Raw genomic sequence first — 22,623 nt, forward strand, 5'->3', positions numbered from 1 at the left:
ATTTAGTCATCTATGGTAAGGGTACACATGTGTTAAATTAATTTTAGTGTAGACTATACCATGTAGCTGAGTAAATTTTTCACAGAAAGTTATTAGACTATTTGCAAAGGAATTATTATGATCAATCTAAATCTGGTATATCTTATTTTAAAAATCATATCAAATGAAACAAAATGCCTTTGCATTGTCTCTTATTTCCTCAAATAAATCCCTTTTCAATGCAGTGTGTGACATGTTATGTGTTAAAAAAGGGGTTTCTTTTAAAGAAAATGTATCTTAACTTTGTCTACACAGAGCACATGCCTTTTCTTTAAAAATCTTGTTGTAAAATTGTTCTTTTGGACCCAATATATCCTGGAAGTTTACAGGTCATCTCGCCACATCTTGTTTGGCTTCCTGTTTTACTTTCTTTTCTAAACTCGCTTTTCTTTTATACCAATTCTGAATATTTTACCCTTTAAACTACATTTTTATTAATACAGTAATATAAAAGAAAAATGCAAATATTTTGTGTACCTCTGTTTTTTATACCTGTATCATGAAAAGATGAAATAAATTACTGTTAAAATTAGATTGTATAAAAACAAAGATCCAAAAGGTACTCATGGAAACTATTGAAATTATATTTAAAAAGCAAGACTTTCTGGGAAACCAGTCTTTTTGGGCAACCCAAGTTGATTAAATGTGTTTTATTTATTATTAATTAGCAGCTTGTGGAACTTTTACTGGTTTAAGATAAAAAACAAAAAGTGTTCAGTAGTAGATTGATAAATAATAGATAACAATTTCTATAGCACTGATATCCTCCACCCAAGCTCTATGTGCATTAATAACAACTTGTCAAAATATGGTATATAGCGATGTTTTCAGATTATTTTAACACTATTCAGACTAGTGGATTTGATGTACAGTGTTTTGTTAATTTAGAAGCTTGTAGAAGAAGTCAAAATAGTAGAAACAAAGAGAAATTTTAATTATTTTATAATTATTTGCAGTGGCTCCAATAATTGTTGCGCCACCTGCCAATCAGACTGTGAACGATGGATCATTCCTTTACTTCCAATGCGAAGCAGAGGGTATACCAACACCCCAGTATGAGTGGCAGTTTAATGGTCGTCCGTTACCATCATGGGCTACTTTATCTTTAAATGGGGATGTGCTTACGATAACATTTGCATCGAGAGAGCAGATTGGATGGTATTCGTGTAGGGCATACAACCGACAGGGACAAGATGTAGCCCGTGGCTATTTAAATGTTGAAAGTAAGTACAATAATATTTGCGTTTGTTTTTATTTACTTTGAGTACGAACCATTTTTATCGCTGGTTTAGTAATACAGTATATACAGTAAAGTTTGTTTTCCTAAAGGTAAAACATACCAATAATGTGTCTTTATATTCCCACTGCACTTTATATTATATTGGTGTAAAGCTCTAGGATAGGTTGGTAGGCTTTTTATAATACAGTATGTCAGTTTTAATGCTTTTAAAACACAAATACACTGAGATTTTGTCTAATTAAACCATTAAAATCAACAAGTGGGTATTATTTGCATTTGTGTACAATGGTACAACTGAAAGAAAATTGAAACTAAATTGCTAAATTGTATTATCTTTGGTGGCCAGTTAGTAGTATGAGTATCGCGGTAGAGAAAATGAAAATATATAGATTCTGCAGTTGTTTTAGGGTACATTGGGTTTATGGGAATTTTGTCTGCAGACAGTACTGTTTCAATCTTATTAGATCTCGTCAGTGCAGCTCAGGTTTCGAAATGAAATGTACCACAGAACTGGTACAATATATAGGCTGAGCCAGTTATGTGGAACATGGTACACTGATTATGAATACAAAAGAATGCACAAACTCAATGAGCATGCTATGCAAAATAGCTAATAGTATTCACAACAAAAATGCACCTACATTTCGAACAGAAGAGTACTCTACAAAACAACATACTATATATGTATATAGCAGAATGTAGAGGAGCGTAATTATCCAATATGCAGACTGTATATATATTATTTTATTTTGTTTTTTTATTATTGTTTCAGTCTTAAAGAAATGAAATAAATGTTATATTGAATTGTAATAATTCATATCAAACTACAATAAAGTTGTCCTTGTCAATAAAATATTCAGAAAATATACAATTGTATTTATAGGTTTATGTGAATGAGTAATACTCCACCTAAATGAGGTTTCTAATGGATAAAAACATCACCTTGTATATATCCATTTCCTGTATTGAGATTTTAATTTTGAATATGCAATTACTGATTCATATGATATAATTGCTTAATAATATCTGATTTATATTGCAGATAATCTAATATTTTAATCCCAATTTTCATATCACTTTCACACATGTTATAATAAATGTACAATTGGTTAAAGTAGGGTATGTTTCCTTTAAAATGTTTCCTTTAAAACATTTCCTTTGAGGGGATTGATGTTTTTTTATTTCAAGTTTTGTATGGAAGTTGTAGATATTAGTGTAAAAGTAAAGACTTTTCAATCTTTTATTTCGGAATCTGAATAAATTAAACAATTATTTAAATGGTATGTTTTTAAAAGGTATGATTTTTGATGACCTGCAAACAAGTCTAGGTCAGGTTTGCATGCAGAACAATAGGCATGTTCTTTTCTTCTGAGATCGAAAACTCTCTAGTTTAGAAAAACCAAGTGACCGATTTTAAACCCAGATGTAATGTCTTGAATTTGATTTTTTTTATGTTATAAACTTCAGAAAGTTTAATTTCAGAGAAAGTTTAATAACTTAATCAGATGTACTTTTTAAGACTATGATTCACAACATTTGATTAAAAATACATTTAATGTTGCTGATGCATGCTTGTGATTAATTACAGTGTGACCTTAACGTTTTCTTGTTTCCCTTAGCCTCTCCTGTGGTTTCTGTCATTAATGATATTGAGGTAGTGAGCGGCACTGACATCAGGGTCTCATGTTACGCTGCAGGATTTCCAACGCCCTTATACGACTGGTTGAAAGATGGCCATGCATTGTTGCCCAGCGCAAAAGTGCGTTTCCCTACTACTAACTCGCTTTTAATATATGATGGTCAAAATACTGACCAGGGTAAGTGTTTCAACTACTCTCATTGCCTCATCCTTAAGATATGAAATAAAGCCATTGGTCCCGTGTACATACAATGCATATGCATCATAAAGAACTTGGTACACTCCTCGAAAAATGTAGGGGAGCGTCTCCCAGTGGACCAATTAAAATGTCCGCAGTTTCCAGTTAAACTACATTAAAAATACAATAATTGAGCTTGGCAAGAAAAGTGCAAGTTATTCAAAGTACAATAAATTAATGCATTATCCAAATATAGTAATGTATTTAAATCACTATCTCCATATGTAGGCCAATTAAGAAAAGCACAAAATATAACATTTTCTGATTTGAGATGTGCTTCTTTTTTCGTTTGGAAATCCAAATTTGAAAGGAAGGCCACATTTTGAGATTTAAAATTGTTCAGAGGGCCTAATTTGGTTTTGCATTACTACCAGTGCTTTCATATATTCAGTCATCGTGTAGTTTATTGCTTAATAATCTTGATTCTGGAAAATGTCATTGATCCACAGTGATAACACATTCCAATTTGTCTGTAAAATATATTACGGCACTTCATGTCAAAAACAAATGTGTTTGAACACTTTTTTTGGTAATGAAAACACTGAATTGTGATCTTAATCGTGATGCGCTCATAATTCTAAAGCCTTGTATGGTTAGGAACATGACTGGTATGTGGCATAACATGTATGTCTAATAGGAACAATCAATTAATATGCATGAAATGTGTTTTCCTGTCTTAGGTACTTACACATGTGTGGCTTCCAATGGAATCGGCAGTGACAGGAACAGCTTCTACGTCTCAGTTATCTGTAAGGAAAACTTAATTTACAATCGCCTAGCAACAGTGTAAAAAGTCATGTGTTTTAACAGAATTATTGCAAAAATCAGGACACCACTCATTCTGACTCAGATCTGCTTTTTTAACCTAATTTTTTTTTAAAGTTGATTTAATGTTAGCTAGCATTTAAAATATGATATAGACTTTTCTGTGGTTTATATTCAGATACAGTAAAATAATGTCATTTAAAATGAGGGGTAAACCATTGGCAACTAAGTCCTACAGTACATTCAATGTTGTCCAGGTTTAAAATCTGACTGACTGTCCTAAGTGCAATTTAAAAAGGTGTCATTTTGATTTAGTTTTATGCAATTTTGGCTTCATGAGAATCATCAATTTTGTTTGCAATCTTAACAAATAAATTTTACAAAAATGTAGCATAATTTAACATTTTTATTCTAAGAGGTGACAGTTTTGAGTTGCCCGGATCAATTTTATTCACATTACATTTTATTTATAACACAACTGAATATATTCTTGTCATTTGATTGGACGATTGTGGGTCAATGTATGTATATTATTAACTGATCCAGTAGTCGTATAGTATTTTTTAAATTTTGTTTACGGGAAAAAAATCTCTAGGCCAACTGTAACCATCCATGCCTCATAAATAGTTCACATTTTCCATAAGTATTTTCAATAAAAAAAACCGATAAAAACTTTGTCTCTTTTTTATAGCAAAACCTAGCCCTCCACAGATCCAGACAGTAGTGTCTATTAGCCCTGTGGCTGTTAACGTAACCTGGGTACCCACTGGTGATGTAGCAGATTCAAAACAATACACTATACAATATAGAAGGTAAGAATAACAGATTACAAATACATTTCAGATCATTACAAATGTTAAATCTTTTGTTCTAAAGATTATCAGTATTTATTTAAATACAAAAACCTTCAATTTCACTTTAGCATTATAATTAACAATCTACTTACAACGTTAGCAACCATATCAATTATAACATACAAGAATATAAGAAGAAAATAAAATTATATCGTAAAAATAAAATGTCTTCTCCCAAAGCGCCCATACTATTATAATGAGAGAGACTCGAGGTATGTAAATTAGATCTACATTAAAACGCACGCCAGCAACCGATTCCATAATCGCAACAAAGCGCACCAAACTTTCTAATTTTATTACATATTTTATTCTTTCAGAGATTTTAAAAATAGCATTATCACTTTAAAAACCTATTCAAAATGCTTATTCTGTTTTTTTAGAAAAAAATATATGAAATAATTATATTTTATATTTCAAGCTAATAATCAATATTTTATTCATTTGTTAATCGCACAGTGCATCAGCATTCGCACTTTGGCAGACATTCATGGACAATGTTCCATCTACTCCAGGAATACAGAGCTATGCAGTGACTGGATTGATAGAATCTCAAACATACTCATTCCGACTGTTTGCCAAGAACAGCGTTTCAGTTTCAGAGCCAAGCATTGTTGTAATGTTTACAACACCATCTGTTTCAGGTAACTGGGACACCTCTATTTAGGGGGACATCTCTATGAAGGGGACACATTCCTGTGAAACAAGGGGAAATATATGTTTAGCATTACGGCCAGGCTTAATCAAGTTTTTAATTTAAGACAATAGATCAAGAAAAAAGTAATGTAAAAAACCAATAAAAACAAAGATACTAAACTTTAGTATACAAGAGTATATGTAAGAGGACTTAAACTCTATAAGGAACGCAAAATGAACTAGAATTTAATTCGTCACTATGACGAATTATAGGTTATATGCATTGATTTAAATAAAGATAATTGATTTGTAAAAGATATATTGGTTGATTGATTTTCTCAGAATCTTTAATTATTTATAATACATGATAGGATCTTGCTAATGCGAATACAATAGCCGGTATCATAATCCGGTCAAAGATCCCTCTGCGTATAATGTCATAAACCACATTGTTACATAGTAATAAAGACATTACTTACTTTTTATCAAGATTTCATTATTATGTGTATAATCTATACACTAAGAAATAAAATTGTCAAACAATACAAATAATAAAAAAAAATGTTATTTCGTTTCGTTACCCAAGGTGAGGCTCGATCTCGGTACCTTGAATGCTATAGACACGAGCACAGACCACCGAGCCATACACAACTTACTAAAACATGTAGAAAGATTCCTCCGTGTATTTACTATTCAGTAGCCACTTTGGTGCAGATACATTATTACATACCGCAATGAATTATAATTTATTACTATGATGACATCTTTAAAAATTTAAAAAAACGATGCACTGTCAAACTATATACTTTTAACTTTAATATATGAACTTCTTAAGAAAGAAAGTTAATGTTAAGTTTGTTATTTCGGCCTAAGAAAATGTCAAAATTTGTTTGATTGTCGAAATTAATTTTTTTAAATTCAATATGCAATTAATGATAACTTAATCAACTTTTGTTCTCTTAATTTGATAATAAATCATACATATGATACATACACTTCAAGAAAATGAAATAAAAAATAGGTGTTCCCCAGCATTCTGACGATATATATTAATTTTAAAATTTAGCATATTTTCACTATTTTGTTAACTTATACGTGCGTAGCCTGTCACTTTTGACGTGCTTGTATAACGCAATTTCGAGTTGAAAAGTGAATCAAATATGATGATATTATTAAAGAAAGGTTGTAAAACAGAAATCGGGCAAAAATAGTGCGCATTAACGTTTAACGCGCAGTGCGCGTGCAAAATTCTGCGCACTCGTGGCAATTTTTTAAACGCTTAAAATTGCCTGAAACGTACTCTAATTTCATCGAAAATAAATTTTGACAATTTTAAAACTTTTAAGCGCGCGTACGCATGCGTTATATGCGCTACGCACGTAATTATATTGCCATATGATGAAATATGACCTGAAATTTATGAGTACCAAATTTTGTTTAAAAGTGATTCATGCTTGTGAAGATATGATTACAAACGTGATTTCATTAAATCGCGCGTAGACCGCGTAATTTATGATTGCGCACCGTGAAAACATAACCACATCGATTCCTGGCCATAAGGAATATACTCTAAAAAATTGACTTAGCTAGATGAAACTGATGCCAAGATAATTCACGGACAAAATAGTGCTAAGGAAAGAATAAATAAATAAACTAGATTTAATTCGTCACTATGACGAATTATAGGTTATATGCATTGATTAAAATAAAGATAATTGATTTGTAAAAGATATATTGATTGATTGATTTTCTCAGAATCTTTAATTATTTATAATATATGCTAGGATCTTACTAACGCAAATACAATAGCCGGTATCGCAATCCGATCAAAGATCCCTCTGCGTATAATGTCATAAACCACATTTGTTACATAATAATAAAGACATAAGTTTTTTAATCTGTTATAATACTGCACGTTTTAAATTGTTTGCAATATTGTTGTTTTAATCTACCAAGCAAAGTGAATTTCCATTTTTATGGACAAATAAAATTTCTTGAATCTTGAATCTTGACATAAGTTTCTTTTTATCTAGATTTCATTATAAATCATGTGTATAATCTATACACTAAGAAATAAAATTGAACAAACAATACAAATAATAAAAAAAAATCTTATTTCGTTTCGTTACCCAAAGTGAGGCTCGATCTCGGTACCTTGAATGCTATAGACACGAGCACAGACCACCGAGCCATACGCAACTTACTAAAACATGTAGAATGATTCCTCCGTGTATTTACTATTCAGTAGCCACTTTGGTGCAGATAGATTATTACATACCGCAATGAATTATAAATTATTACTATGATGACATCTTTAAAAATTTAAAAAAATGATGCACTGTCAAACTATATACTTTTAACTTTAATATATGAAATTCTTAAGAAAGAAAGTTAATGTTAAGTTTGTTATTTCGGCCTAAGAAAATGTCAAAATTTGTTTGATTGTCGAAATTAATTTTTTTTAATTCAATATGCAATTAATGATGACTTAATCAACTTTTGTTCTCTTAATTTGATAATAAATCATACATATGATACATACACTTCAAGAAAATGAAATAAAAAATAGGTGTTCCCCAGCATTATGACGATATATATTAATTTTAAAATTTAGCATATTTTCACTATTTTGTTAACTTATACGTGCGTAGCCTGTCACTTTTGACGTGCTTGTATAACGCAATTTCGAGTTGAAAAGTGAATCAAATATGATGATATTATTAAAGAAAGATTGTAAAACAGAAATCGGGCAAAAAGAGTGCGCATTAACGTTTAACGCGCAGTGCGCGTGCAAAATTCTGCGCACTCGTGGCAATTTTTTAAACGCTTAAAATTGCCTGAAACGTACTCTAATTTCATCGAAAATAAATTTTGACAATTTTAAAACTTTTAAGCGCGCGTACGCATGCGTTATATGCGCTACGCACGTAATTATATTGCCATATGATGAAATATGACCTGAAATTTATGAGTACCAAATTTTGTTTAAAAGTGATTCATGCTTGTGAAGATATGATTACAAACGTGATTTCATTAAATCGCGCGTAGACCGCGTAATTTATGATTGCGCACCGTGAAAACATGACCACATCGATTCCTGGCCATAAGGAATATACTCTGAAAAATTGACTTAGCTAGATGAAACTGATGCCAAGATAATTCACGGACAAAATAGTGCTAAGGAAAGAATAAATAAATAAATAAATAAAGATCCTGACAGAATCAAGAGGTTATATGCATATCATGCATATAACCTAATAAAGATCCTGACAGAATCAAGAGGTTATATGCATATCATGCATATAACCTAATAAGAATATTCAAGAGGCACTTGTAGGGAGAACAAGCCCTGACATATTTACCTTGTTCTATTGTGACTATTGGTATTGGATAGTATACATTACAAAGAGAAATGTTATATTCATTAACTTTTGTTTGCATTTCTTTCTTTTGTTTTTGTAGGCCCGTCAGCACCTAGGAATTTACAAGTTTTGACTGGTAACTCATCATCTGTCACATTGACCTGGGAAATCCCTGCTATAAGATATGCTTCTATATACAAGTATGAGGTTAAATATTACACAACTACCACACCAACAGGTAAATTCCTTCAATGTCATCATTTAAACGGTTAATTTTCTCCCTATCTCTTTATTATCTTATGGATAATTTTCCTCCAATGTGATTTTCCTGTTGTGCCTAGCTTATCTGGATAAACCAACATATATATATACACATACATACGAACAATTCTTCAAGATTATTATTAGTATTGCTCATGAGCCATGCCCTTATGTGGGCGACTCCGTCCATGCATACCTTTGCCATTATGTTCTACTCTAGGAGGGAAAAAGTCTGTCGGTTTATCCAAGTAAGCGGCACTTGTAGACTACTAGCGGTTGAGTGAGTGGCCGAGCGGTTAAGACAGTGGAACCGTAATTACGTAGCCATAACATCGGCAAGGGTTCGAGGCTCACCCGCTCCATGGTTCTGGTGGTAGAACGAGTCTTCTCAGATAAGGACTATAAACCGTAGGTCCAGTGTACACATCTAGCTCATGTGCACTTTAAAGAACCTAGTACATCTTTCGAGACGAGTAGGAGGTTACCCCGGTGTACTAGTACATCACAGCCACTAATCATAACTGGGCCCTCTGGGAGACCAGTCCTTGACTGAAGAGGTCGCCCAGTATAAATAAAATATTTCATTTCACAACTGGGTTTGTAATTTACTTTATTCACTATACCTCATGTCACCACCTTTGGATACCATTTTTGTCTCCCACCCCAGACATTATGAAAACAAAAATATAAAATTTTTAGATAAATATATTAAAAGTTGCAGTTTCAAATTACAATTTAAATAAATGAGTTTTATTTATTTAATTATAATTAGATCAACGAGTGGTTCAAGTTCCAGGTGGGGTGAATCCAACTGTTCAAGAAATCATTACAGGCCTACAGGGTGGTACAAGCTACTCATTCAGAGTACGAGCATCCACAGTGACAGGAGGCCTAGAACAGTGGGGTGACTACTCCACACAAGCCCCATTCACTACTAACCCAGCTCGTAAGTATTTTCAGAAGTTTTAGAGAGTCGCCAGAGCAACAAACTAGCCCCAATCAACCTAAAACTCAAAGTTTTTTGCTTGATATGCAAAGACTCTACAGTTAAATCTCTTCATGGTATGTTCAGTCCGTTTTGCTAGCCACTTTTTACACTTTCAACATACTGACCTGGTTCTCAATTGTGGAGATAAATTTTATAATAGCTGTTTTGATCTATTCTTTGTAACAGAAGGGGTGGGTGGGGGGGGGGGGGTCTAGGCACAGTGTGAAAGCAACGGAGTTATAGCATATTTAGGAGAAGCAGGTTATTTTGTTATCATGGTACAATTTTTACAAATGGATAATTTACTCCTTTTCAACATATTATTTCAGTATCTCTAGGCACATTAAAGCCAAAAGAAAATTATTATAAAGAATTAGAGCAAAATGTATATAGTGTAATAATATAGTTTCTGCTGTGATATTTTACATTTCACTATTCCATTTCAAAAACTCTAAAAAGCTCTGGCTTATTCTCGAAAAACCTGTCAATATATTCCGTTTCTAAATCTTATTTTGAAGCCACTTATTTTTATTGTAAACAAAATCTTTCAAGACATGGGTGTTTAAAGGATGTGACTTAATACAACCCTTAATCCAGTGTCTTTAAAAAGCTTATGTGAAGACACTTTTAATGCTTATAAATCGTAGGAGTGACTCTGTAACAGCATACCATAGATGAGCTTGCAATTTAGACCTGAAAAAAGTAATTTAATTCATTAAATTTAGATTGACACTAAAAAAACAATTTTTTTTTGTTTGTTTTGCGACTGAAGAATATATCTCTTAGTCCAGTGGCACGAATCATGCTGTGGTTGTCATTACATTTTTCACGCCAACATCCAGAGCTGCCCAATCCATTCTTTTATGGCGTTTGCCCATGATGTTGAAGGACGTCCTTGTCGTTGTTCCTTCCACTGATCCCGTGACAAATGGCATGACCAAATAATCTCATTTATTTATATTATCTAACATATAATTCCTTATATAGGGTATTTAATTCATTCCCAATATTTTTAGACTGTTTTCTTGGCTCCCATTCTATTGTAATGGTTTATTAATACAATGCATTGAAGTGACTTATTCATAATATGCTTTTTATGTTTTTTGTTTTGTCAGCTCCTGGTATAGCACCACCTAACATCAGGCTTGTGAGTGCATCTTCTACTATCAAGGTTACATGGACAGTAAGTATGACAAGAATATAGTCACGATTAATGCTACATAGGTTTATTGAAAAATAGTGGATATTTATGAAATTTCAGTTATTAAATTTATATTCAAGTCCTGCAATATTTTATTACATTGTGTTCAGTTATACCTATTGGATGTGAGAGGGACTCCTTGAATCTGTTTGGCACATATTTCATTTTACTTCAACCAATTTTATGACAGCAGTTGATGTAAGTGCCGCTGATTATGATTTATATCATAGAAATGTGCACTATTAGTGTTGTTAGTTACTATGCTCTAAAAATTGTACAATGAAATGTTGCTCTATCATATTGTATTTGCTGAAATTTAGAAGAAGGGGAGGAGGGTTCCCAGGCTGGAACATTTTGGTGTAACTGTCTGTTGATTCTGTTTGGCACATATTTCATTTTACTTTTACCAATTTTATGACAGCAGTTGATGTAAAGCACTTCTGATTATGATTTATATCATAGAAAAATGCACTATATTAGTGTTAATGTTTTTCTTTTATTCAAATATTTTATTTTCAGAGACTTTAATGTTAATCATGATACATATTTTTTATCAACAGGATATCCCAAGCATTTACTTATCTGAGCCGTTGCAAGGCTACAAAATTGAATACGCAAGTGGTGGAGCCACCAGATTTCGCAGTGTATCAGCCACGACAACAGAAGTAACACTGACAGACCTACAATCGTTTACATTTTACACGGTCAGATTACAGGCTTTTAGTGAATCCGGATTTGGGCCATACAGCTCACCAATGACAACACAAACATTGCCTGGAGGTGAGATACGTGGAAAATAAATGATAAAATACATAGATCAAGGGGAACCTTTGGTGATAATAGGGGTTGGCTATTCCAGGCCTTATTTATATTGATAAGATATATTGACAGTTCTTTGTTTTTTTGGAAAGTGTCCCCACAATATGGGTGTCTCCTGAATTCAGGTTTCTAAAAAAAGGGTTATACTGTATTGTGATGTACTTATTTCAATATGTCATCTGTAGATTCAATTCAATTCAATTCAATAAACTTTATTGTCAAACTCGTGAATGGCTTGAAACTTTGGCTGAAAGTACACACATTAAAATTGTCTAAAAACATTGTCGCACAAACAGTAATAAAAAGTATAAAATCACATAAAACTGAGAACCAGATGTTATATAAAATAGTTAAAAGAGGACATAAAAAGTACAAATCGAGTTAAAAGTACAGCTAAAATACCTATTTCCTGTTGCTATTCACATCCTATGTGAATTAAAGAAATTACAATCTGGAAAAATTTAATAATAGTTTGTTTGTTGCTTTACAGCACCATCTGTTGCACCAACAGGTCTAGCTGCAAATGCTCTAAGTCAAACAGCTCTGCAAGTCTCTTGGAATGTGAGTATTAACAGTGTAATGCATTATTAATATAGTTTGATTGTTTCTCATCAACCTCATGGTCCTGGTCATTTGTCTGTGACACCATGACTTCTCTTCTTAACATTGGTACCACAATCAAATGCTTCAATTACCATTTTTAATTACTGTTGAATATTTTTTATTTCTCTTTTGTGGCGTTAACCACTATTTATTCATTTCATCTTCAACAGATTAATACAATAATTGAATACTTCTGTGATAAGCATAATAATAATAACTATTTCATTGTTATTCTTTTTTTTCTTTTTTTTTTTTTATATATTTACATTATGTGATTTTATCAATGTTACTGTTCTTAGAATCTGAACATTAATATTTCTTTTCTGTTATATCCACCTTTTTTTGTTCTAAAATTCTCAACATCTAAAATTGTAAACACTTAACTAATAAATGTACTGCAGAAGATACATTTACTAATGTTATATGTTATATAATTATATTGTTGAATATTTTGAAATAAATTTTTGTTTGTTAATAGAGTATTTCTGCTGCTTCAGCCAATGGTCAGCTGTCCGGTTACATTCTACACTATCAACATTTGGTTGACCAAACATTTTACAATGTTACTGTACTTGCAACACAAACTACCATTTCAGGTATGTACAAATATTAAAGAGTTGTTGAAATAGCAATGCGGAAGTCAGTCAACCACAAATGCTGTCGGATGCTTTCCATGTCTCGATTTATAAGTTGTTTTGATGTTACGCAACACAATTGTCACATGAGTACCTACACAAACCAAAACCAAATCCTTGCATGCGCATACACACTCCAACTTGCACAGCGATTTTATCGGCATGGTCGACCATGAATTTAAATCATAGATTCCTATCAGCGCAGTAACCATGCAGTTAGTCCCCTTGTTTTATAGTTGATTGTCAACACAGAGAACTAGCCACACAGTTTATCCTGCCAATAGACAATTACAATAAAAACGTATGGTCAATTTTTCTACACTATCAAACTTTATGTGACAAAAACTTTATGTGGCCATATATGGACAAGATGACATCATATCACTACCATATTTGGGCATTTGTCAAACTAGTTTCATAGACAGCTTTACACTATGTATCATAAATAAACAAATAAGAAGATAATAATTTCTCTATCTCTATCAGGACTACAACCAGGTAGTAGTTATAATTTGCAAGTGTCTGGCTTCAATCAAATTGGATCTATGATATCAGAGGGACCAAGATCATCACCTGTAACAGCCACCACAATGGATGGAAGTAAGCCTTATGACTATTGTCACATAAAACACAATTGATTTCATAACTTTAACCAATAAATAAACAACAGAGTTTCTATCTACAATTAAATTAAGTAATTGAATAACCAGCTAATGATGGAAATATAGGCTATAATATTGAACTACTACTATTATTTAAATTTATAAGTTGCGGAAGGTGGAAGAAGTAGACAATGTTTCAGTTCCTGGAGCTGTTGCAAATATATATTTATTAAAGATGTATTGTCCCCCAAAAACATGAAAAATAAAGATTAATAAAATCAGACTTTGAATAGTTTATTTTGTAGTTTTAATAAAGTTAATCATTTTCGTAGAAAAAAAACGGAAAACAAATTATGCTTTTACTTCTAAAATGACAAAATAAATTGTTAAATTCAAACAAAAACCCATTGGCTGGCAGACAATTTGACTATTTTTTGCTTTAAGCGAATGCATTTCTTTTTCGATCCAATTTTTGGTCAAAGTGTATAACCATTAGGTGATATTAAAATGGCAAACAATACATCTTTAATATGTTTGTTACAATTTAAATTTTAGTTTGTGGACCTGTTACAAGTTTACTTTGATAATACAATTGTACTATTTCAGTTTAGAAATGCAGGTACTGATTAATACATTTATATTAATTTCAGTTCCTGGACCTGTTAGAAATGTAGCAGCTACACCAGGCTCAACGTCTCTTGTCATTAGATGGTGGTCACCAGAGCAGAATAATGGAGTGATTTTGGACTATACACTAGAATATAATCTTATAAAACTGACAACAGCAAATGCACAAGGTAAGGCGTGTATCTCACACTAGAAGGGTAGCACACTGAAACGGTACCACACTACAATGGTACCACACTACAATGGTAGCACACTACAATGGTAGCACACTACAATGGTAGCACACTACAATGGTACCACACTACAATTGTACCACACTACAATTGTACCACACTACAATGGTACCACACTACAACGGTACCACACTACAGCGGTACCACACTACAACGGTACCACACTACAACGGTACCACACTACAACGGTACCACAATACAACGGTACCACAATACAACGGTACCACACTACAACGGTACCACACTACAACGGTACCACACTACAATGGTACCACACTACAATGGTACCACACTACAACGGTACCACACTACAATGGTACCACACTAAAACAGTACCACACTAAAACAGTACCACACTACAATGGTAACACTACAAAAGCACCACACTACAACGGTAACACTCTACAAAACACTCTACAACGGTAGCACAATACAATGGCAACACTGAAACGGTAACACACCACAATGGTAACACACTGAAATGGTAACACACCACAATGGTAACACTCTACAATGGTAACACACTAGAACAATTCCCAGTTAAGATAGACTCACTGAAGCTATGCATTAAATTTCACATTAACTTATGTATTGTGTTTGAATTTTTTTCAAAGTTTTATAAATCTATGTGGAAATTGGTTCATTGATTGATTTATTTGCAGGATCTATGAATCAGCAGATTATATGGGCAAATGCTACATCTGGTGTTGTTGTTACCAGTAGCCTTGTGTATACTTTAAATGGTTTGCTGCCTAACAGCACATATAGGGTATCAATTAAGGCAAGAACATCAGCAGGCCTAGCTGACGAGGCTGTTGTCAATGACTTTACAACAGGTATGTTTATGTAATAATTGATGACATTTTATGAGAAAACAATTTACATAAATTCTGGGCCAGGTGGATATGCAAATCATTAATATAAGACACAATTCATAGTTTTCTGAATTTAGGAAAGGATAACAAATATGCCTAGTAGATCTTTAAAGCATAGTTTCATAAACAGCGAATTTAAAAAAGAAAGATTGATCTTAAAAAAAATTGAAAAACCTTTAAATTATGGTGGTAAGACAACAAAGCCATGGTAAACTCTAATATGACCCTGTTGGCATAGATTTTGTTTTGTGCATTAATTATGTACTGGCTAAACTGATGTTAAGTTTGTCTCTTTCCAGGTGAAATAGCAGTTACAAGTGAACCACCAGATGATCCAGATTTTGGCCGTACACCTGCTACAGGTATTACTTCAATCGCAACAGAACCAACAGAAAATTCAAATGAGTCATCCCCACTTAACTTTGCCAATAAGTAAGTTAGCATTTAAACTGACCATACTATTAATATCACACATGCTATAGCTGGGTGAAGCTCAGGAATTGCACAACAAAATATAATATTTTCCAGACCGTCTTACAAGTTTACTCAATAAAATTATATTTCAAAAAATAGTAACCATCCATACATTTTAATTAGGTAAATGATGTGAATTTTGTTTTTTTGTGATGTCTTGTTTGTTGTACAGTTTTTATATATTTTATACTTATTTATATTGTTATCAAGATGTTCCCACTTCTTTTTAGGGTATTTGCAAAATAGGATGGCAATCTCGGTAGAAATTCAATACATATGCTTACATATCAAAATAGGGTGATGTGCCCAAATATGGTAGTGAAATGAAGTAATTGTGTCCATATGGGCACATCACATTTTTTTTGTTTAGACAGATCTTTACTCATCTCAATGCATTTAAAGCAAGTGCTATGTGAAATATAGTGGACCTGAATTTCATTAATTCTTTTCCTCTCTGAACACTATTTCATTACAAAATTAACTTTGTCAAAATATATTACATTGCAGGACAAGTTTGATCATCTTCATATGTTGTGTAGTGTTGGCTGGAATAGCGTTTGCAATGGCTGCTGTTGTACTCCTTGTCTGGTGCAAATCTTTGGAAGACAACAACTTCAAGAGAAAGTCAGCATTACGCAAATTTTGTAAGTCTTTGTCAATGATTATGTATGTTAAGTCATTTAATCTTAATCACATGAAAACATGTTAGTAACACCATGTCTTCAAAATGTTTTTAGAATGTCAATCTTGAAAATAAAAATGTCCTTCTTCTTTCTCCTTCATGTTTCCCTATATATTGTTCTTTGGAGGCTCAGTCTCTGGAAGCAAATTTTGGCTTCGTGTGCAAGCCCATAGCCAGGATTTTTACAGAGGGGTTCGTTTTTCTACAAAATGAGCAGGAATCATGTTGTTTGGCCTATCTACCATCACATCTGCTGCTAGTCTCTAGTTTAAAAAGACCACAAAGGTGGTTTGTTCAATCCCTTGAAGCACATAACAGTCCCTTCCCCCATCCCCTCCCACATTTTGAGTGTGTGAGATAATTTCCCGAATGACTCTAAACCCTAAACTGGGTCTTGCCTCTTATATTGGTCTATTGATGTATTTTTTAGTATTAGCCAATGAACAAACAACAGCAGATGGCGCAAGTTCTGTCAGTGATCAGGTTGCCATGACATCTCAGTTATCCAGTTCTAGTGGAAGTGCTACGTAAGTAAATTTTGTAGTTGTTAATATTGTATTCAAATAAAAGTAAATAAAACAACTAAAGTCTATCACTTTCGCAGACTTGCTTTATACATTACTGTATTTCTTCTTCTGTTTCATTACCTGGGAATCTAAAACTTTTCTTTTCTATATTGTTTTTTTTAACAGGCCTCAGGGTAAATCAGAAGTTCAATTTGTAGACTCGTATCCTGGTGATAACAATCCAGTTGTGGTTACTAGTACACCAGCATCTAATGGCGGTTATCAGAGGCAGCAACAAAAAAGAACCCCTCAACCTACTAGAGTTCAGTCAGCTTCTCCAAATCTATATAATCCTCAGAAGCCTAGGGGGATAGCACCAACTGTTCCTAATGGTATGATACATAATTTGTTTACTGCAGTTTGTTATTACAAAAGTTTTCATTTCCAAAACTTAAAACCTCTATGTTTCTGGCTTTTGCCAATTACAATATGAATAGACTATGATTTATTGTGCTTATAAACTAGGTGAAGCTTGGGGAGTTGAGTTAAAAGAGTTGTGAACTTAGAACTTGGGGATTAGAAGGCAAGCAAACTGAATGACTACAGCTCCACTTCTGTTGTGAACCAAGTCTCTGTTATCACTTGCGCAGATTATAAACATTCCACTAGCTAATCTGCTTTCAATTTTTACAAGTAAAAACCTGCAAATAATAGTTCAAATAGTTCAGTAATATTTTAAAATATTTTTTAAAAATAACATAACAAAAAGAATTACCTTTTTAAACAGGGTTGAATGGAGTTGATGGTACAAAACCTACATCACCAGATGACTTAGATCTACTGTTTACAGAAGTAAGTATAGTTTAAAATACATTTGTGATGAACATGTATGGAAACACTGAAGAAAAGATGCAAGAAATTCACTCCTTTTTTCTTTCCAGTGAAAGATATTATACAGTATATACGAGCCGCTAGCCCACAATACAAGTGTTAATTACCATGAACATTAGAATAGATACAATTGACATTATATACAATTGTAGATACAACATATCTAAAGAGTGGTACTATTGTGTTTTTGTGGATTTAAATAATGAAATTATGTAGAACATGTTTGGGATATGGTGTGGAAGGTATCCATCTCTTATCTCATTTGAGTATAAACGGCATATTAAAATCAAATGAAAGATATCTTCAATATTTCCACTATTACATACTTTGCATACACATTTCTTGCAAGAATATTGAATTCCTTTTTCTGCTTCTAAATTCTGGGTCTTCTTTAGCAAGCATCATTTTGTAATATGGTTTGCTAAAATATCTAAACAGATTACATACCAGTACAATTACATTGTGTCTGTTTCTTTGAATGAATACAACCAACCAAAACTATAAGGGAGCGTCTCCAAAGTATCCCAACGCTGTACAAAAGGTTTCACCGCATTAGAAACGTTAGATGCGTTAATGAGCTATAGGCAAGATGTGCTCATAGAAACGTGTCTTCTCCAACGCAAACTACCACAAGCATGTCTTGTTAATTATCGTAATGCCTATACACCAAGGTTATTACAATGATGGTTATGCATCATTTATGTAAATCAGGAATTTTCTAGTCCATGCACACTGTAGTCTCTTTTACAGATTTTCGAAATTGTATATTTCATTTTCTTCACAGACATCAGGTAACCTGATACATCAGCAAAACCTAGCAGCGATTGCGTCTCTGTTGAATCATGAAGAGGAACAACAAACACCTATCGATGAGTCAACATCATATATTATTTCAAAACAACGCACAACATTATGATCACGTCAAATCATCATTTGTTTATTGTTTACATTGTTATTATGTCATTCAAATTATTTCTAACAAACATAATAACATCATTTTTTTGAAGAGCAACTCTGGGTTTAAAGATATATTGTCAACCTGAAAAAATAATTTTGTTTAATCTTTTGTTGAATATGCCATTTTAATGTCACACAATAGTTATTCACTGTGATAAAAAAAACTGGATCGAAAAAATAAAATTTACTTGAAAAAAAGTACTTGAATTTCTGTCAGACAATAAGTTTTAACCGTTTATTTTGTCTTTTTGTATAAAAATAATTATTTTTGTTGTTTTTTGTGAATAACTTTATGAAAACTACAAAATGGCCTATTTAAAATCTTTTATTAATCTTCATTTTTCATGTTTTTGGAGGATAATACATCTTTAAGCATTAGGACAAATTTTTTTAATTTCTTTATTCTGGTCGCCGTTCACATATATATATATATAATACATTATCATTTGTATATAAAAAAAAAAATCACGAACCTTTAATTTATCAACCATTTTCTTGTGTTATATATTAACATCATTTTATAAAAAGAGTTGTGTTTTATTAATCTGAAATATATTTAGTTTTATACGTTATGATAATCATTCAATAATAGTTTTGTGTAAAATAAATATTATGTATTTAAGGAAAACATTTTTAATGTTATAATTTAACAAATACATTTTGGCAATAACAGAGTTTATGTGTTTTTACTAACTAATATCTGTACACATACAAATATGTAAATTATACATTTATATTTAGAAGTTGGTTTATAACAGAATTATCCTATCATATAAACGATTGATAGCATTCTCAATTCTCCCAAGGTTGGACTCCCAAATAGTAGAAACCAGAAGTTATAAATTATTTCTATACTTAAAAATTGGATTCAGAAAACCAGAGTTTGTGAAAAATCTAAACATTTTGGGCCAGTCTGGTTTTGGGACACTCAAGGGTTTCTGATTTTGGGAAAGTTGTAGATGTATTTATTACTCATGTTTAAATTGTTATGATTTCAATTGCATTTAAAGTTACAGCAAGTTTGTGTGCTCATTTTGATGTTTAATTTTATTTCATACACATTTTATAAATATTGTATATTTTCTACTTAAGTACAAACATATCACAATTAACTTTAATATCATAATAAACTTAAATAAAATTAACTTTTTATATTAATTAACTTTTAATATTTATGCCTATCATGTTCACCTTGTTTCCTAGCCAGTACTGCATTATAAAAGTATATTTCCGTCCATTCTTAATCCAACAGTAACTCTAATTTCAAACCATTTTTTTATTCATTCAGTTTTATATATATATATATCTTTATATGTACATTATTGCATTTGAAATAAAAACTGTACATTTTCCGTCCATTCTTAATTTTACTGCAATATTTAAAGATGTATTGTCCCTTTGACTAATTCCAAAAAAATAAAAAATAACAGATTTCGAAAAAAGGTGGGTCATTTTGAAGTATCACAATAGTTATTAACTATCACCAAAAATTTGTCGAAAAAAAATCATTTAACTGAAATACAGACGTTTTTTTGTTAAAAAAATAACTCTGACTTCCAGTCAAAGTTTTCGATCAAAACATACCCCATAATGAAACGCACTTGGCTACTCTGTATGCATAATCATAAAACTTCCTCACGATCTGTGTGAAAATACCTTCTCAACCGTGACTCAATCCTAATCAGCATATGCATAATGCATACTCATGGTTTGAAATCTTTGTTTACTTTCGCTCGCGACGATTTTCCAGACGAAATGTAATCAAACTAATTTACCTGTTAATTACGTAAACTTGTTGCTTTTGGCTCGAATTTTCGACTTAATGTGAATAACTTTAATATTACTTTGATATGGCCAATTTAAATTTAGAATATTTTGACCTTCATTTTTTTGTGTTTCAAGAGACAATACATCTTTAAGCACAAAATATTTGTCTTTTATACTATATTAGTGTTATTTTGACCAAGGGTATAGCTACAGCAGTGGCATTTTTATTGCTATTTCTACGCCATTTTTTATTTGTAAAAAACTTCATATTTAATATTATATTCTACCTTTATACATTTTCTTGTCAGTGACAGATCCAGTGGATATGACCGCTCCCATTTCTACCAACAGCTATCTATAAATCAGAACCTTTCATAAGCAGACACCTTTTTTTAACCCAGAGGTTTTACGAATACAGTAGGCTTCATTGCCCTTCAGTGGTTTAGAAAGTCGTTATGTAACATCATTTTAGGCATTATGCTTTACAGAATTATGAGAATTGTATATACAGTATATGTTATCATTTAGATTATTTTCTTTTTTCTGAATATTTATATTAGTGTGTTTTTTTACTGTGTGCAATTATTGTGATCTCTGCTTGTGACTTTTAAATCTCTGAATTGAATTAAAACAAAAAGATATACTATAAAGCAGTAGTAAAGTGTTTATTTCATAATTGAAGCAGCAACACAGTTAATACATATGTAATTTAATTTGTAGAATTGTGTTAAGAATGTTATTACACTAATAATATGGTATAACTTCAAATGTTGTTATTCTTTTGGACAAATACATTTTAACATAATCTACATTTCCTAATCTGCATTTTTGCATATTTTCCCTATTATATTTTTCTTCAAAGTTATTTCTGTCCTTAATCATCATTCTGTTATCATCAGCAACGGTCTTGAAAAAGATATAAATTCAATTCAAATTTATTCATCTCCCTTAGGAGAAACATATAAAAACAGTACAGTAAAATAAAACACATCTGAATAAAGATTCACACGAATCATAAGAAGATCAAAATGGGTTTAATAAGTTAAATAAATAGGTATAATACCAAATGTGCTATTGTCTAATCTAATCTAATAATCTATAATTATACAACATAAGATTAATCCCTTTTTCCAATTACTACTGTACATTGTTAATGTTATTCATAGTGTGATATGTAATAATTTTGTTTCATTTTTTTTTCGTTACCAGCTTCTCTTAACTAAACATCAACATCAGTGTTAATTGTGAATACCATGCCATCTTCTATCAAGATTATATGAACAGTAAGTAAAATAATTTATCATCGTTATGATGAGATGAGTTTACTAAAATGATTCAATATTATATATATATATATATATATATATATATATATTTATATATATATATATATATATATATATATATATATATATCCGAGTTCGAGTCTCGGTTGGGGCGACTTTTTCTCATTCTCACAGATTTCCTCATCTTTATCGTTTCAAATTAATTAATTAAATTTCAGTATATCACCGGGCGGTTTAGAATTAATGTTCTTTGCCTGATTTGTTTATATATATAAAAGTATCTCTTCGGAGATCCCGCCTCGTGAATAAAAATACTGTAAGATGAGGGCGTATCAATTTGATCTCTGGTGCGCGTGCGTACAACTGAGGACTAGTGCTGTTCCGCCGTACCACGCCGAGAATGTTAAAGAGTCGCTATCCAATCGAGTTCGAACAATACCATGAAA

The 22,623-nt window shown here is 31.8% G+C and overlaps 1 protein-coding gene across 1 annotated transcript in view; it reads left to right on the plus strand.

Moving 5' to 3' along the window:
* LOC144838362 (neural cell adhesion molecule L1.1-like) overlaps nt 1–19,396 on the plus strand; it is a 36,551-nt gene extending 17,155 nt beyond the window's left edge. The window contains exons 11-30 of the mRNA XM_078693700.1: nt 996–1,262; nt 2,899–3,096; nt 3,837–3,905; nt 4,613–4,733; nt 5,232–5,416; nt 8,871–9,008; nt 9,804–9,977; nt 11,135–11,202; nt 11,781–12,000; nt 12,530–12,600; nt 13,121–13,238; nt 13,764–13,877; nt 14,530–14,676; nt 15,402–15,575; nt 15,914–16,046; nt 16,596–16,732; nt 17,201–17,297; nt 17,463–17,668; nt 18,064–18,128; nt 18,952–19,396. Coding sequence (XP_078549826.1) covers nt 996–1,262; nt 2,899–3,096; nt 3,837–3,905; nt 4,613–4,733; nt 5,232–5,416; nt 8,871–9,008; nt 9,804–9,977; nt 11,135–11,202; nt 11,781–12,000; nt 12,530–12,600; nt 13,121–13,238; nt 13,764–13,877; nt 14,530–14,676; nt 15,402–15,575; nt 15,914–16,046; nt 16,596–16,732; nt 17,201–17,297; nt 17,463–17,668; nt 18,064–18,128; nt 18,952–19,083 — 2,834 coding nt within the window. The 3' untranslated portion in view covers nt 19,084–19,396. The remainder of the gene's footprint in view (nt 1–995; nt 1,263–2,898; nt 3,097–3,836; nt 3,906–4,612; nt 4,734–5,231; nt 5,417–8,870; nt 9,009–9,803; nt 9,978–11,134; nt 11,203–11,780; nt 12,001–12,529; nt 12,601–13,120; nt 13,239–13,763; nt 13,878–14,529; nt 14,677–15,401; nt 15,576–15,913; nt 16,047–16,595; nt 16,733–17,200; nt 17,298–17,462; nt 17,669–18,063; nt 18,129–18,951) is intronic.
* The last annotated feature ends 3,227 nt before the right edge of the window (nt 19,397–22,623 follow it).

This window comes from Antedon bifida, chromosome 3, assembly GCF_963402885.1.
Source record: "Antedon bifida chromosome 3, ecAntBifi1.1, whole genome shotgun sequence".
NCBI lineage: Eukaryota > Metazoa > Echinodermata > Crinoidea > Comatulida > Antedonidae > Antedon > Antedon bifida.